General features: G+C 46.1%; 1 protein-coding gene and 1 non-coding gene across 2 annotated transcripts; one reads left to right on the top strand and one right to left on the bottom strand.

The window, feature by feature from the left end:
• Positions 1 to 899: 899 nt before the first annotated feature.
• On the bottom strand, positions 900 to 972 carry TRNAT-UGU. The gene has a single exon. It is a non-coding gene; the product is annotated as a tRNA-Thr (tRNA).
• Positions 973 to 12,350: 11,378 nt separating this feature from the next.
• Positions 12,351 to 14,469, top strand: LOC100941765 (ras-related protein Rap-1b-like protein). The gene has a single exon (XM_012805914.2). It carries the CDS (start codon positions 12,567 to 12,569, stop codon positions 13,146 to 13,148), a length of 582 nt encoding a protein of 193 aa, XP_012661368.1. The 5' UTR covers positions 12,351 to 12,566; the 3' UTR covers positions 13,149 to 14,469.
• Positions 14,470 to 15,268: the final 799 nt, after the last annotated feature.

The raw sequence follows: 15,268 nt of genomic DNA, 5'->3' as shown, positions 1-15,268 counted from the left end.
CGTATCTCGGTTCAGACTTAGCTATATTTCAAGCACCCAGTGGCCACACGTGGCTTGTGGGTACCTTACACATAGTCCTTTATCACCCTCTGGCTCTGAGATCTGGGAAAAGAAATCTTGAGCTGGTGAAATTAATGTGTTCAGAAAAGCCTCCTGGCACTCCGCTCTGGTGACTGTGTAGTCACGCGGCATTCTGGAATTCAGGGGAAAAAAAGGAGAGGCGAGAATCCGCAAACACCGGCTTTTCAAGCAGCCTGGGGCTGTTTATTTTAGGTAGTCCCTTCGGAAAGGGGCAGGATCTTGGAGCTGGGCTGGGCTCTGAGGCCCGGGCTGCCACGTGTCAGCCACAGAGCCGGCCGGCGTCCAGGCCACGCTGGCCGCGCTGGCCAAGCTCTCGGCCGGGAAAGCGCAGGGTAGCGCCCCCATCGGCTTCCGGGAGAGGCCGCGGGAGCGGTGCCACAGCGCCGCCCACCGGCCGCGCGGCGTAACTGCAGGCGCCGCGCCGCCTCGGCCGGCCCCGCCCACTCGCCTCCCGGGGCAGCTCTGCGACCCGCGTCTCTGCTTCTGTAACGCCGGGGCAGGTCCCTGTGTCCCTTTACAAGCCAGTGCAGCCTTAAGCCCCGATTTTTGATGCTCAGGACCGCAGGTCTCGGGAATACTGGAGCTGCCGAGCAAAATCCGTCTCCCCGCCCTACCCCCGCTCCGTTTTTCCAGCTTTTTGTTGGGTTCCAGGATTTTCTCTTCCGGGTTACTTCTAGGATGCTCATTATCGGCACTTGGGTAGGCCTAGGTTTCCACCCTGCCTGAAGTAACTGTTACAGTATCACTTTTTCTAGTTTGGGATTTCTATTTTGTATTTAAATGCTGCAATTTAAAAAAAGCCGTTTTAAATTAGCTGGAGGCCCCAGCGAGGATCGAACTCGCGACCCCTGGTTTACAAGACCAGTGCTCTAACCACTGAGCTATGGAGCCCAACTGGAGCTCTGACTCTTGGAATTCATGGATAATGAAGATAATATTGCTGTAGGTGGCAGTCTGTGATAAGTGACCCCATGTATCCATCATCAACGATCATTATACAAACTATGAGTACCAAAGAAAAATGCTTACAGCGTGATCATAAATGGAAACAACTGGACCTCAACATCACATTTGTGATTATAACACACTCAGTGACACGCTGTGCATTAGACAAGAGCTGGAAGGGAAAATGCCGAGATGAAATTATGTTCTGGTTCTATTATCAGTGGTATGTTTGTGTTGTAATAAATCCTCTGAACTTGTTTGTGTGATAAATTGTTTCTTAGGTACTTCTAGGGAAGTAAGAAGTTACCAGGGTGTCTTTGTTCTCCTAAATTAAGTTATTGGCTATGAATGAATTAATTGCTTCAACATGTATTTATTGAGTATTCACCGCAAGGCTAACTGAGACAGAGTGAATAAGCAAAGCTCTGCTCCTGTTCTTTTTTAATGCTTGGGGTGGCTATGCCTCATCCTCTTCTGCTTATTGGACCATTGACTGAAAGAATGAGTTGTCACCACAGCCCGATTTGTTTCTGCATGAAGGAGAGAGTGAAGACCATGCTCTCCAATCATCTGCACCCCCAAGTGTCTCCCTGAACTCTGTTTAGGAGGTCTGATAATTAGCTTCCTGTGCTGACCTTGGCAGCACTACACAAACAGCTCAGTAAGGTTTCATAACCTTGGAATATCAGCGTCTCACAGCTGTGTTCCTGTGGACAGTGTCTGGCTGAGTGGTGTTCATTATTGTGGCGTTTTTGTGTGCCCTGCTGAGAGTGTCAGAACTTGAATTAGAGCAATGAACAAACATTTGTAAATTTCTTGTTAAACTTGGCAAGAATGGAAGAGAAATCATGGACATGTTAGTCTAAGTTTGTGGGAATAATGCCATGATGAAAATGGCAGTGTACAAATAGATTATATGTTTCTCTGAGGGGAGAGAAAGAGTCACTGATGAAGAGAGGTCAGGGTCTCCAGTAACAAGAAGGACTGACAAAAACATTGCAACAATTCATCAGATTGTGTGTCAAGATTGTTGGCTGACAGGGAGAAGCATAGCAGATCCAGTAAACATAGATTGAGAAACAGAAAAATCTTAGCTGAAAATCTTGGCCAACAATTCATGGCTTTGCATCACAACAATGCACCAGCTCACACAGCCCTGTCTGTGAGGGAGTTTTTAGCCAGTGAACAAATAACTGTAGTGGAACACCCTCCCTACTCACCTGATCTGGCCTCCAGTGAATTTTTTCTTTACCTGAAGATAAAGGAAATGTTGAAAGGAAGACATTTTGATACAATAACAACCCTGATGGTCATTTTCGGTAAAGAGTTCCAAAATGCTTTGCAGGGTGGACTAGGCTGTGGTGTTAGTGCACAGCTTTCCACGGGGAGCGCTTTGAATGTGACTTTAGTGATATTCAGCAATGAGGTATGTAGCACTTTTTCTAAGATGAGTTCACAAACTTAATTGTCAGGCCTTAAACCTGCCCCATCCTCCTTCTTCGCTGTTTCTACCCAGTACTACTTAGCCTTCTCCTGTACTAGATAAGGTGCTAGTATGTTTATTATTCTTCATCTGTCTCTAGATCAGCTCTTGGAGGGTAGAGACTTTTATCTGTCTTACTCCCTGCTGTGTTCCCAGCACCCAGAATAGTGTCCAGAGCATAGGGGATACTCAATAAAGATTGAATGAATGACAGCTATGATAATACTCATTTAGCAAATTAAGAGAAAGGAGTGAGCAGGGAAGGGTTTGGGAGCTCTCTTCTCATCGCTCTGCCTTACCTCCAATCCCACTGCTTCTCCACCCAAGTTGGTTGGCATTTGGTGCCACCCTTTAGTGTTCTGTGGCTTCTCTGGTTTCTCCTTGCCCCACTTCCCCACAATAGCTCTGAGATTTACTGCCCAATCATGGATTTCTTCCCTCCTCTGATCCAGGAACCTTAAAGGCCTTCTTGTACTCAGGGTAAAGACCAAATTCCAAATTCTGCAGTCAATTATATATTTTTCTGCATACAGACTTCTCCTCCCTCTTAAGCTAACCTGCAGGCTACTTCATTTCTCATCTCACATGGTTCCCTCTGCCTGAAACATCTAAGCTTGATGTATCATGTTGTCTTGGCTAGAGCCTTCTAGAACTGTCTTATTTTTCATCTCAGAGGTGCTTTGAAGAGTGTATTAGTTTGCTAGGGCTGCTGTAACAAAGTACCAAATACGAGTGGCTTATGCAGCTGAAGTGTATTGCCTCCCAGTTCTGGAGGCTGGGCGATGTGGGCAGGGTTGGCTCCTGTGGGCAGGGAGAGAAGAACCTGCTCCCGTCTTCTCTCTTTGACTTATAGATCACCATCTCCTCCACACGTCTCTTCACATTATTTTCGCTCTATGGATTGCTCTGTATCCAGACTTCCCCCTCTCTCTCTTTTTTTTAATGTGACTGAGACTCCGTCTGCTACCCTAGGTAGAGTGCACAGCATAGCTTACAGCAACCTCGTACTCCTGCGTTCAAGCAATCTTCTTGTCTCAACCTCCCAAGTAGCTGGGACTACAGGTGCCCTCCACCACACCTGGCTAATCATTCTATTTTTATTAGAGATGAGGTCATATTCTTGCTCAGGCTGGTCTTGAACTCCTGAGCTCAAGCAGTCCACCCACTTCAGTCTCTCAGAGTGCTAGGATTATAGGCGTGAGCCACCTGCCCAAACTTCTTACAAGGGCAGCTGGCATATGGGTTAAGGGTTCCCCTAATGACCTTACTTTAACTGGATTACCTCTGTAAAGACTCTATCTCCAAATAAGGTCATGTTCTGAGTGAAGTACTTGGGGTTAGGATTCCAACATAAGCATTTCGGAAAGACCCAATTCAGCTAGTATATGTAACAAGGAGGTCACATATACTTAAGTTATGTGCACGTGCCCTTGCACTCAGTTAGGGCAGAAGAGCAACTAGAGCTTGAGTTTCCTTCCTTCCATTCCCTCGATTGGTGAGGCACCCCACCCCCCACCCTCTGCCCCCAGCACTGATGCCCACGATCCCCTGGCAGCAGGAGGTGGGCCACATGGTCAGAGGGAACCTCTCCTCTCAGTCTCAGTAGGAACTGTAGGAAAAGGACAGGAAGATAAAGGGCGAGAGGGAAGATAAGAAAGGCAGACATCCTACAGAGGCTTCAGTGAAGACGTCTGCGTCTCTGCCCTCATTTTAGAGGCCTTCCTCCTTCTTTCCCCCTTCATCAAGCTCTAGCTCAAGCCCTTTCACTACTTGTAAAATGAAGGTGATAATTGTGGCCTGTCTATTTCAGAGCGATTTGAGGGATTAAACACAATATTGAACTTAGAAGTGCTGGGAAGTTGTGAAGTGCCAGAAACAAACATGGAGCGGATTGTTCATCAAAGGGATAAAAACTTACAGTCTAGTGTTCATTGTACCCAATGGGTAAGTTTTTTTTTTTTTTTTTGCAGTTTTTGGCTGGGGCTGTGTTTGAACCTACCACCTCTGGTATATGGGGCCCGCACTCTACTCCTTTGGGTCACAGGCACTGCCCAGCCAATAGGTAAGTTTTTCATCCCTCACTCCCATCCCTCCCTCCCTGCTTCTTACTTTCCGATGTCCTTCACATCTCTTCCTGCCGTGTGTACCCGTTGTTTAGCTCCCACTTACTAGTGAGAACATGTGGTGCTGGCTTCTCCTGAAGGCATGGCTTGTTGTAGCCAGGAACCCTGGCTGCCTGGCTGGCGTCTGGGCTCTTTCCATGGCCCTGGGATGGGTGAGGAGGCAGCAGGAAGCCAAGGACACAAGAGAGAGCTCAGAACCTAGGATCCTGGGGTCAGACACTCTGGTCCCAGCTGATCCTGTTCTCCAGTTTGCTGGCCCCTGCAGGAGGGGGCTGTGGTGCCCTCCACAATGACCTGGCACACAGCCCCACTGCCACCCACATGAGTGAGCCTTGAGGCAGATGGTGAATACGCCCCTGTCCTGCTTGGGCCAGTGGAACCCACCCCACTTATTCAAGTCATTGTAACAAAGTCCAGCTCCTGGATTTTGGTCCTATTCCACACCTAACATCCATGTAGGGCTGTCATTGGGCCAATTAGCCGAGGAACTGGCACTACTGGTGTATGCTTTGTTCTAGGAGGGAGGAGGCTGGCGGCGGGAAGACCGAAGAGAAGGATGGAGAAAATGCACCTGGACTCTAATCACTTTAACAATTGACTGGCAGAATTAACACTGGCTTGGCCAACATCTGCTGGGTGAGCTTTGTATTTTGTCATGAGCTTCTGGGCCACTAAAGACTAGTTCACCCAGGCGAGGGCTGCTTACTTCCAGGTCAGAATACAGGGGCCGGGGCAGGGCAGGGGAAAGATCCTGGGCTTGGGAGGCTGGCCGACCTTGCCTTGAAGCTGCCTGTGAGAGACACTTTCACTGAGGTACGGAGAGGGACGGGCTGTGCAGGTGATGGTCAGAGCTGGGGGACCTGACTCGGGCTGGCTGCAAGGAAATTACCTAACATTCACTTGATTCATACTATGTATTGTTCCATTGCAACATTCTAATTGTACATGTTTATGGGGTACATGTGATATTTTGGTGCACATATACAATGTGTAATGGTCAAACCAGAGTAATTAGGATACCTGTCACCTCAGACATTTATCATTTTTTTTGTGTGGGGAAAATTTCAAGTCTTTTCTACCTATGTTGAAATATACAATAAATGATTGATAACTATAGTCACCCTACTGTGCTATCAAACTAGAATATCCTCCTTCTATCTAACGGATAGACATGCTCGTGCCTATCAGCTAACCCCACTTTGTCCCCCTCCCAGCCTCTGGAAGTGACCTCCCTTCTGAGGCTCCCGTTCCTCTCCCCGGAGGTGGGGTTGTGAGGGTGTGAGGGAACCACATGATGCCGTGTGCAGGGTCAGCGCAGCTCGGCCTTGCCTCCCTGGTAGACTGCCCACCCCAGCCTGCCTGGTTAGGTCCACTCTCTGACGTTCCCTCCAATTACGGGAAAGGAGCTCTACCTGTCCCCGAAGGCAGCCTCTCTGCCCTCTCAGGAGCCCTGAGTCGTGCTCTTTATCCCTTGGACTTTCAGCACCTCATGTTCAACTGGGTCCGACCCCTCAGCACTGACCATGCTCAAGCTCTATTCTCTCTCATAGAAAACATGGCAAAAAATACAATAAAATACAATAAAATATAATTCCTCCCTCAACTCAAGATGCATGAGTTGTCCCCAGGCATCTTCCCTGTCCCTTACTGCCCACTCATTCCATCTTCCCTGCCTCCTGGCCCCAGGGCTCCGCTGAAAGGGCCCTTGGGAGCCACTCAGCGGCCTCTGTGTGGATGCAGCGCCTGACACCGTCAACTGCTCTTTCTCCTTAAACTTTCTTCTGGCACCTCCCGACCCACACCCTGAGGGGCTGCCCACCTGGCAGGAGCCCACTTCTCCACTTTACGGACTCTCCTCCATGAGAGCAGAGGCTGAGGGCACAAGCCCCAGGGCCAGATGACCGGGGTCTCAATTCTGGCTCTTCTCCTGCCAGTTTTGGGGTCCAGCTGTGAGACAAGCCAGATGTGGGCCCTGCCCTTGCAGAGCCTGAGGACTAGTGAGGGCAACAGATGCTGTTCAGATAATTGGTGGAACTGTTGGGCCCAGAGCTGAGGAAGGGGAACAGCGACTACAGACAACTCAGTTTCCTTGTCTGTAAAATGGGAATGATATGATGCAGACCCTGATTACAATAATGTCCTCTCATGAACAGACTCGTGAAGAATAGATGAAACTATGTGTTCTAACACTTGACACAGCGGCTTCTGGAGAGGAGTGGACAGATGGGAGTGGCTTTTATTATCAGTTGTGCCTTCGTGTGCACGGTGGGGCACTCCTGTTGTGGGAGTGTTGCTCACAGAGATAGGGTGGTGGCAGGCACAGGAAGGGTCAAAAACAAGGGGCTTGTGGGACTGAGAGCTGCATTTGTGTCTCCAAAACTTCTCTCCTGCATCTGCTCAGTGAGATGGTCTCATTTTCTCTTGGGAGCTGAAATAGGAGTCCGTGAGTCATGTTCGGAAAGAGGAGATTCTCTCACCTCTTGAAAACCCACGGATTAGAGCTAACCTTATTAAATCAGACAGGGCAAGCATTCAATGAGGCCAGGAAGAAGATTGTCTTTCAGTGGATGCAGCTGTCTTCTGTCATTTCCTCCACTTTGGCACCTTTTGGTAGGAGTTTTCAATCTCCGTGTGCCACAGGAGAATGTGGTAAAATGGTGATAGAATGAGAAGCTGGAAATGGTTAGTTCAGGGGCTGGGGGGCAGTAGAGACAGTGATGTAGTTCCAGGAAATGCTTCAAGGCATATGAGACAGAGAAACTAGTCAACCCCCAGGGTAGATCCCAGTGGGCCAGGGACGGGAGAAAAGATGGCCTCTCAGTTGAGGGGAGCAGGGATCTACACTACAAACACAGGACTCGTGTGTCCAGCCTCATGGATCTCAATTCTGGCCGTACACTAGACTTCCCTGAAGGTTTTAAAAAATGCCATTGCCTGGGCCCCGGAGTCTGGTTTGGGGACAGGGCCTAGACATTCCTTCCTCAAAGCTACCCAGGTGATTTGAATGTGCAGCCGGGGCTGAGAACCTTTGCTCTGACAAACATTTTTATCTTCAGATGAATAAACAGATCCTTCAAAAGTTTACATAATTGACTCCAAATCAAGGCCATATAGTCAATTATTGGCCACAGGGTCTGAACTCAGACCTTCTCCATCACCCTCCAGTGAAAGCTCCCCAGCACTCACACTGTGGATCGATTTCCTTACAGATAATAACCACAGTCTTTATGTTCTTAAATCTAAGTCTACAGGTCACTTGAACAGTAGTAGAAGGCTCTAGCCGAATTGTTGAGAATGACAGTTTTTCCAGAACTACTTGCTGTGACCTGTGGTCTCAGGATCTGGAGATGGTGACAGGCTCAGGTTTGGGGGGTCAGGAAAGCCTGATTTCAAATGGGAGTTCTGCTACTGCCATCTGGGTGCCCTGAGCCAAGTTACTTAACATCTCTGAATTCAGTTTCTTTGTCTGTAAGGTGAATGCTTTTTTAGAGAGTCAACCCAGACTAGTTTTCGGTTGCGAAGATTAAATAAGATAAGGCCACAAAAGTCCCAGCACACAATTTGTGCCTCTTAGGAGGTCAGTGCTTTAACCCTGAGTCTGCTGGGGGCAATTTGTACCTTTTAAATTATAGTAGTAATAGTAATTATTGTTGTTATTCTTATATCCCTGTACATTTGCTGTCTATGTAAGTGGTTCTTAACCAGGGGGTGATATTGTGCCCACAGGGAACATTTGGCAATATTTACAGATATTTTGATTGTTAAAAAGGGGGTGGGGTACTCCTGGCATGTAACGGGTAGAGGGCAGGGATGCTCACAGCAGACTGCTTCCCCAACAACAAAGACTTATCTGACCCAATGGAGCCAAGGTCAAGCAAGCCTGCTCTAGGTATCTGCAAAGAATTGGGAGCTTCAAGGCCAGAGCTATTGAATAGTAACAGGAAGAAAAGTCCCGATTCTTGCCCTGGTGAGGCAGGGGGCCAATGTGAACAGCCGCATCTCTACTCCCAGGGACCACAAGGGAAGGACCTTCCCTCTCTTTCCAATGTGAATTTCTGGGGTAACCCACTGGTAATAGCAGCACTGGAATTTGTACTCCTTAGAATTGCTGCGAGGATAATCTTGCACTCAAAGTTCAAAGACGCTGGTATGAAAGGCTAAATAAAGACAAGACGATTGCATCAGATCCCACAGGAAGGTTTTCTTTTTCCACACGTGTGCTTTGGGCACCTACGGGGGTTTCATTAGCCGCCTCTCTCCTGAGCTCATCTTTTATAAATGACAGCCACCGAAGCTGGGAAGTCTGAAACAGACTTGGCGAGTGGAAAACTTACTCAGCTTTCTTGATGGAGCCCTATGTCTTCACTTATTTATATTAAAAAGTAAAATGAGGATAATACGGCAAGGCGAGCTCTGTTACGTGAGAAGAGAAGAATGCGCGTAGAACTCGAGAGTCCAAAACGTCTTGCCGAGATTACCAGGGTTATTTAATTGGGCTGCTTTTTAGAGGGCGGTCACTAGGCGGCGCTACGCCATCACAGGAGAGGACGCTCCTGCCCTAGAGGAAAGATGTTAATGTCAGTCTTCGAGTTACACAAGCTTCAGAGTGAAAAATATAGTAACAGGGAAGATTTAGTTCCTAAAATAAGTCAGCAGCTCAGTGAAGCAAATACTACCAAGGCAGGTACATTTTCTTTCTTGAACTGATAGAAAAGGGCATTCACTACCTACAGGCTTCTGGCTACAGAAATCAATCAAAATATTCAATTAAATGAAACTACAAGGCAGGCCTGGCGTCAGGAGAGAATGAGAACCAGCTGGGCCCAGCCATATGTCTGCGATCTGGCACTGATGTTCCAGAGAGGAACAGCATGTCACCCAGGCTGCACGCCGGGGTGATGACCGCACCTTTGCAAGCTTCAGTTTTTTGTCAGTAAGACAGGGGTTACTTTTCTTATCTACAGGAGAAGGTGGCAGCATGGAGATGACCTGAGGCAAGGTACACAGAGGACAAGAGCTGGTTGTCATGGTGATGGGGCAGGTCACATGGCTTCCGAGTCCCTCTGGGAACTCTCTGCCCCCATTGTAAGGAGATTTGGAGTCACTGGATGAGAGGCAGGTTCACTCTCCTCTCACCACTTTTCTCCACACTCTAGCTCCCACTGTGAAGGCCCCGTGGGTCACTACTTTGGAAAGAGGAGGGGAGGACACGGCGGGAAGGGGGGCTTTGGATCCAACAGTCCTGCCTCCCATCTCTACCACCAGTGGGCTCTGTAACCTTGGAAATGTCATTGCACTTATGCCTCAGGGCGCTCCCCTGCAAGATGTGCGTACAATAGGCAGGAGACATGCAAATGAGCTGCTCTAAATAAGATCACAGCTCTTGGAAACTGAGGAAGTTTGCAAATAAAGTGGCCAGCCAGCCAGGCACACGTGAGTAATCTCAGAGGAACTATTGAGCCCCAAGAGAGGCCCTGGGAACAGACACACACATGTTCATTTTTGCTTGTGACTGTCCAGACTTGGTTGCTACCTGGCCTTGATAAATTGTTACAATTTATTCTCCTGCTCTCCAGTTTGACTTGTAATAATGGGCTGATGGCTGTCAGAGGTGGAGCAGTAAGCAGGGTACCACACTCTGGGAATATTAGCTTCCTCTAGTTAATGCTCACAAGCTACCTGCAAGCCAAGTATTAACGCACCAAGGTACCTCTGAGGAAATGAAGGGCAATCCCTGATTTAAGTCCTCTGGCCTGTGGGTGACTCCTGAGAGCAGATGGGCAGGAAATTCAGCTGCCCATATGAGAAGCAGAGGTGCTGCCTTTTTCTTTTCTTTTCTTTTTAAATCAGATTATAAAGTGTCCAGAGGCTGCTGTGGAAAGATCATGCAATGAATTCTTGTTCAGTCATCGATGATGCTTTGGGAACATATAGGCACACAGATACACTCATCTGAGTAGGGCAGAGCTGTTTTATCCCAAAGGGCACATAGTCATCATGCTATTAATAGTGTGGACTCAATTGGGTGTCCCCCAGGGTGGCTCTGCTAATGATCAGTTATAAAATCTGCCCACACGTGAGGGAGTTGTGAGTCCACTGGTCCAGGCGTGAGCCATGTTCCTGCATTTGGTTTAGAACTGCCCAGAGCCCTAACCGCTTGGCTACCAAATCAAGCTTTCTGGACCAGTGGCTCTTTAAGGTTGGACACGTACTTTCCTGCAGTGATAAAGAGGTGGGCAGTTGCCAGCAGCCTGCTGAGGGCAAATCTCTGGGTGGAAATGGCTCTTGAAATAACTCTGATTTCAGAATCCTGTAGAGTCATCATACCTGTCAAAGGAGAACCAGATCTCGGCGCTTTGGGGTGTACAGTTCCTGTGTCAGCTTTGTCTGTCTCTTAACAGGTCTGTGCCCTGTTTTCTGTGTCATTAATTTCAGGCAGGGTGGCTGGGGAGGGAGCTGACATTTGTTGCGGGCACACTGTGTTTCAGGTACTTACTATATTACATTACATAAGTACATTATCTCACTTAATACTCACAGCCACCCTGTCAGGTAGCTGCAAGGAGCTCTGACAGAGATGTTTTCAAGGATGACCTTGTTGCTAATTATGCAGCTTGAAAGTGTTGCTGGGTTTTAAGCTGAGAGCTGAGTAAGTGCCCCTTACTACTCAATCAACATTTTTATCTCATCATCTGTTCTGCACAATGGACCCTCCGAGATAAACCAGAGCTCTGCAGGGAAAGGCAGCCCCACAGTCCCTGCCCATAGGGACAGCTGTGGGAGGAAGATTCCCACAGACAGAAGTTAATGAGTGCCGTGAAGAAGTGTCACAGATGTCTCATAAGAAGAAATGATATGCGCTACAGGACTTCAACTGAGGACGGGACACTGGGGTGGTCAGTGGAGATTCAGGGCAAAATGTGGGAAGTGAATTTGTTTTTGAAACACGAGTAAGATCTGGGTGGGGCCAGAGACGGGACAGTTGGCAAGTGCAGTGTACCCGCGTGGTGTGAACGGAGAAGAGGGCTGTTTCCTGACAGGAATAGGGCTGGAAGGGCACTCAAGTTCTAGAATTTGGACATTTTCCTGCAGGCCATGGGGGAGTGACAAGTGTTTCCTAGATGAAGTGGAGCAGAGGCTGTGATTTGAGAAAAGTAGAATTTTTAGAAATTTTAAAGTGGAAACAAAGGCCAGAGAGGACTGGCAAGAAGAGAGATGAGGCAGGAGAGAAGAGTTAGAAGGCTGGTCATTCGCCTGTCGGGCATGTGTAATCTCTCATTCTCCGACTGTCCCTGCAAAAATGACTCTTATTACCCCAGGTTAATAAGATGTCCGTCCATTCATATATCTGTTTTCTCTCTTTTTTTTCCTGGAAATACTGTTAGAGCACATACTGCAGGTCTGTGGCCATGGCTGTGGACCTCACTTCCAGGCCTGGCTTGTGAAAGCTCCCCAGGAATCTTGCACGCGTGTCTGCCAGCTGGACTCCATGAGTGAGGTAACTGCTTTGTTTTTGCATTGCTTCATCCTTTGGGCTCCAGCAGGAACCCCCAGCTTCTGCCTTACCAAGACAGAAAAGGGAGAGGAGGGCTCGGGGCCCATGGCACAGTGGTTACAACGCTGGCCACATGCACTAAGGCTGGCAGGTTCCAACCCAGCCTGGGCTAGCTAAACAACAATAACTGCAACAACAACAAAAAATAGCTGGGCTGGCCCGCGGGCGGAAGCGAGAGCGAGGCCGAACGCCTGACGTCAAGGCGACACCGCCAAACCTCGCCCAGAGTCAGGCGTGTAAAGCAACCGGAGCGGCGGCAGCGGCAGGGGCAGTATAGCCGTGGCGCCGGGAAGAGCCACCCGGAGGAAGCGCGGGGCGACGCTGGCTGCGGGGACCCGGTGACAGCGTGAGAGGTACTAAGTTTTGACAAATTTGCATCATGCGTGAGTATAAGCTAGTCGTTCTTGGCTCAAGAGGTGTTGGAAAGTCTGCTCTGACTGTACAATTTGTTCAAGGGATTTTTGTTGAAAAATATGATCCTACCATAGAAGATTCTTATAGAAAGCAAGTTGAAGTAGATGCACAACAGTGTATGCTTGAAATCTTGGATACTGCAGGAACGGAACAATTTACAGCAATGAGGAATTTGTACATGAAGAATGGACAAGGCTTTGCATTAGTTTATTCAATCACAGCACAGTCCACATTTAATGACTTACAAGATCTGAGAGAACAGATTCTTCGAGTTAAAGACACTGATGATGTTCCAATGATTCTGGTCGGTAATAAGTGTGACTTGGAAGATGAAAGAGTTGTAGGAAAGGAACAAGGTCAAAATCTAGCAAGACAGTGGAACAACTGTGCATTCTTAGAGTCTTCTGCAAAAGACTTTTATCTTCTGCAAAAACATTTATCAAAAATAAATGTTAATGAGATCTTTTATGACCTAGTGCGGCAAATTAACAGAAAAACTCCAGTGCCTGGGAAGCCTCGCAAAAAGTCATCATGTCAGCTGCTTTAATATACTAAATGCATTGTAGCTCTGAGCCAGGTCTGAAGAACTGTTGCCCAATTCAACTGTGCCAGCATTCCAACTTTGTTAAACCTAGCAACATCTTAAATGGACTTTCCTGTGGTGGTACCTTTTAAGAGGCGGATGAAAGCTACTATATCAGTTTGCACATTCTAATCACTTTCCAGTATCACAAGAGATTTTTACTTATATAATAGTCCTAGAGTATGCAGCTGGTAAAACCAGAGGCTACATCCAGTATTACTGCTAAGAGACATTCTTCATCCACCAATGTTGTACATGTATGAAAATGGTGTACTGTATACTTTAACATGTCCCATGCTTTGTATTGGAGAGTACAATAATGTAAATCCTGAAAGCACCACTATTTTAGCATAATAAAAGAAAGTCCAAAGAGCTCCTATATAGACTACTCCAGATAACTTCGCTTCTTTGATACTTGTAGCTTATTGTAATTTTTTTTAAGAAATTCAAGGTCATTATCATTGTATTGTACAAAATAAGCGCTTTGATTAACACAGCTGTATAGTTTTTTTAATTTTTAAAAAAACCTGTGGAGACAGTGATCTTGTCTTTAAAATATGATAGTCCTTTCAGTATAATGTCTTAGATTAAAGACGTTGCCTTTAATATCTGTTGGGAAGGAAATGTCCAGACTTTTCAAATCTCTTATTATGTTTCCTTTTTTGTTTACATAGGGAACAATGTTTATAGTTGTGTGTACAGTGGGGGTCTACAACAAGAAGTGTATATTTTCAAACAACTTTTTAATGATTTCACAATTTTTGTAAATCATTTCCAGGCTTCTGCCGCTGTAGATTCTCACTGTGAATCCCTTGCTTGCTCATGCATAAGTGTATTTGCAATACCAAATATACAGGTTTAGTATTTTTGCCTGTTAGTGATTGTTTCACACGTGTAACGTTTTGGTTGAGATGTTAAATGGTGGACGAGTACTGTGGATGTGAATGTGGGAAGTAATTTTAATCATGTGTAATTGGTCACAAGGCCTAATTTGCAGTAACTATTGCTGTTTTATTTAACAATGCCTTGTTGTTTTGTATGCATTAACGTTTGGATGTAAAGATTGTGTGTCTATCCAACAGGGAGCCACAGTATTTAAATTGACCAACCTAATGTTACAACTACTTTGAGGTGGCCAAATGTAAACTAAAAGCCTTAATTAAAGTGGTGCAATTTTGTATAACTTAGCATCAGTAGTTCAATAAATTTGGATTGCCATGCAAGGGCTTGCATTACAATTACTTGCCACTTTGGATGTGTTTATGTAATGTTTTAACAGTGCTAGTAAATAAATATGGGTTTACTTTCTTTTTAAATGTAATAGGCACATTTTACACAGTGTGGTGTGGTTTCATAATTTTAACATTTAGGCAAGCCAGATGCATTCCTTAATTACAGGAATGATGAGTGGAATATGTCAAGTTTTTCCTAGTGGTGGTTGAATATCTACATAAGGACCTTTTCAACTTTTCCTAGAGAAAGAATTTTGTAAATCAAGCAATATTACTTACGAATAGATGCCTTTGGGTAATTTTCAGTAGTTCTTTGAGGTAAAAGAGAAAGAAAGGATTGAAAATGCTTTGACAGATGTTACACTTTGGATTTTTTTTATATAGGATGAAGTTATACTTAGAATATTGTGGTTATAAACTCTTTGAATAACAAACTCAACTACTACTTTTCTTAAGGGAACAGGTCTTTGTCTTTTGTGTGCTATGATTCAGTCCTTCTGTGAAATTTGTAAAGAACCTCTTAGAATTCTTTGAAGATATTTGCAAGTCATTAGATCAATTAAATTTGCGACGCTGTGTAATTTAGGGGAATCTGTTAATGCCCTGAATACATGCTATTTGAATGAGACACTTATAGGCGTCCATTTTAACAAGGAAAAATAATTCCTATTCCTTTTATACTTAACTCACAGAATTTCATGTATTAAAAGGTCTAAAGAAAAAAATGTTCTTTAGAAGCCCCACTTAAATGTTTTGGCAGAGTTGGATTTTATTATAGTCATTTGGAAGAAAGTTAAGCCCAAAAAAGGGAGGACTCCCATGGAGCATTAAAATCACTTTTTTTTTTTTTTT

This window comes from Otolemur garnettii, unplaced genomic scaffold, assembly GCF_000181295.1.
Source record: "Otolemur garnettii isolate 467f Iridium unplaced genomic scaffold, OtoGar3 scaffold00045, whole genome shotgun sequence".
In the NCBI taxonomy this organism is placed as follows: Eukaryota; Metazoa; Chordata; class Mammalia; order Primates; family Galagidae; genus Otolemur; species Otolemur garnettii.
The sequence above is the reverse complement of the archived record's forward strand: the minus strand, read 5'-3'. Positions and strand labels throughout refer to the sequence as shown.

Coding starts and splice junctions, on each gene's coding strand:
- LOC100941765 (XM_012805914.2), top strand. CDS start 12,567: ATGCGTGAGTATAAGCTAGTCGTTCTTGGCTCAAGAGGTGTTGGAAAG.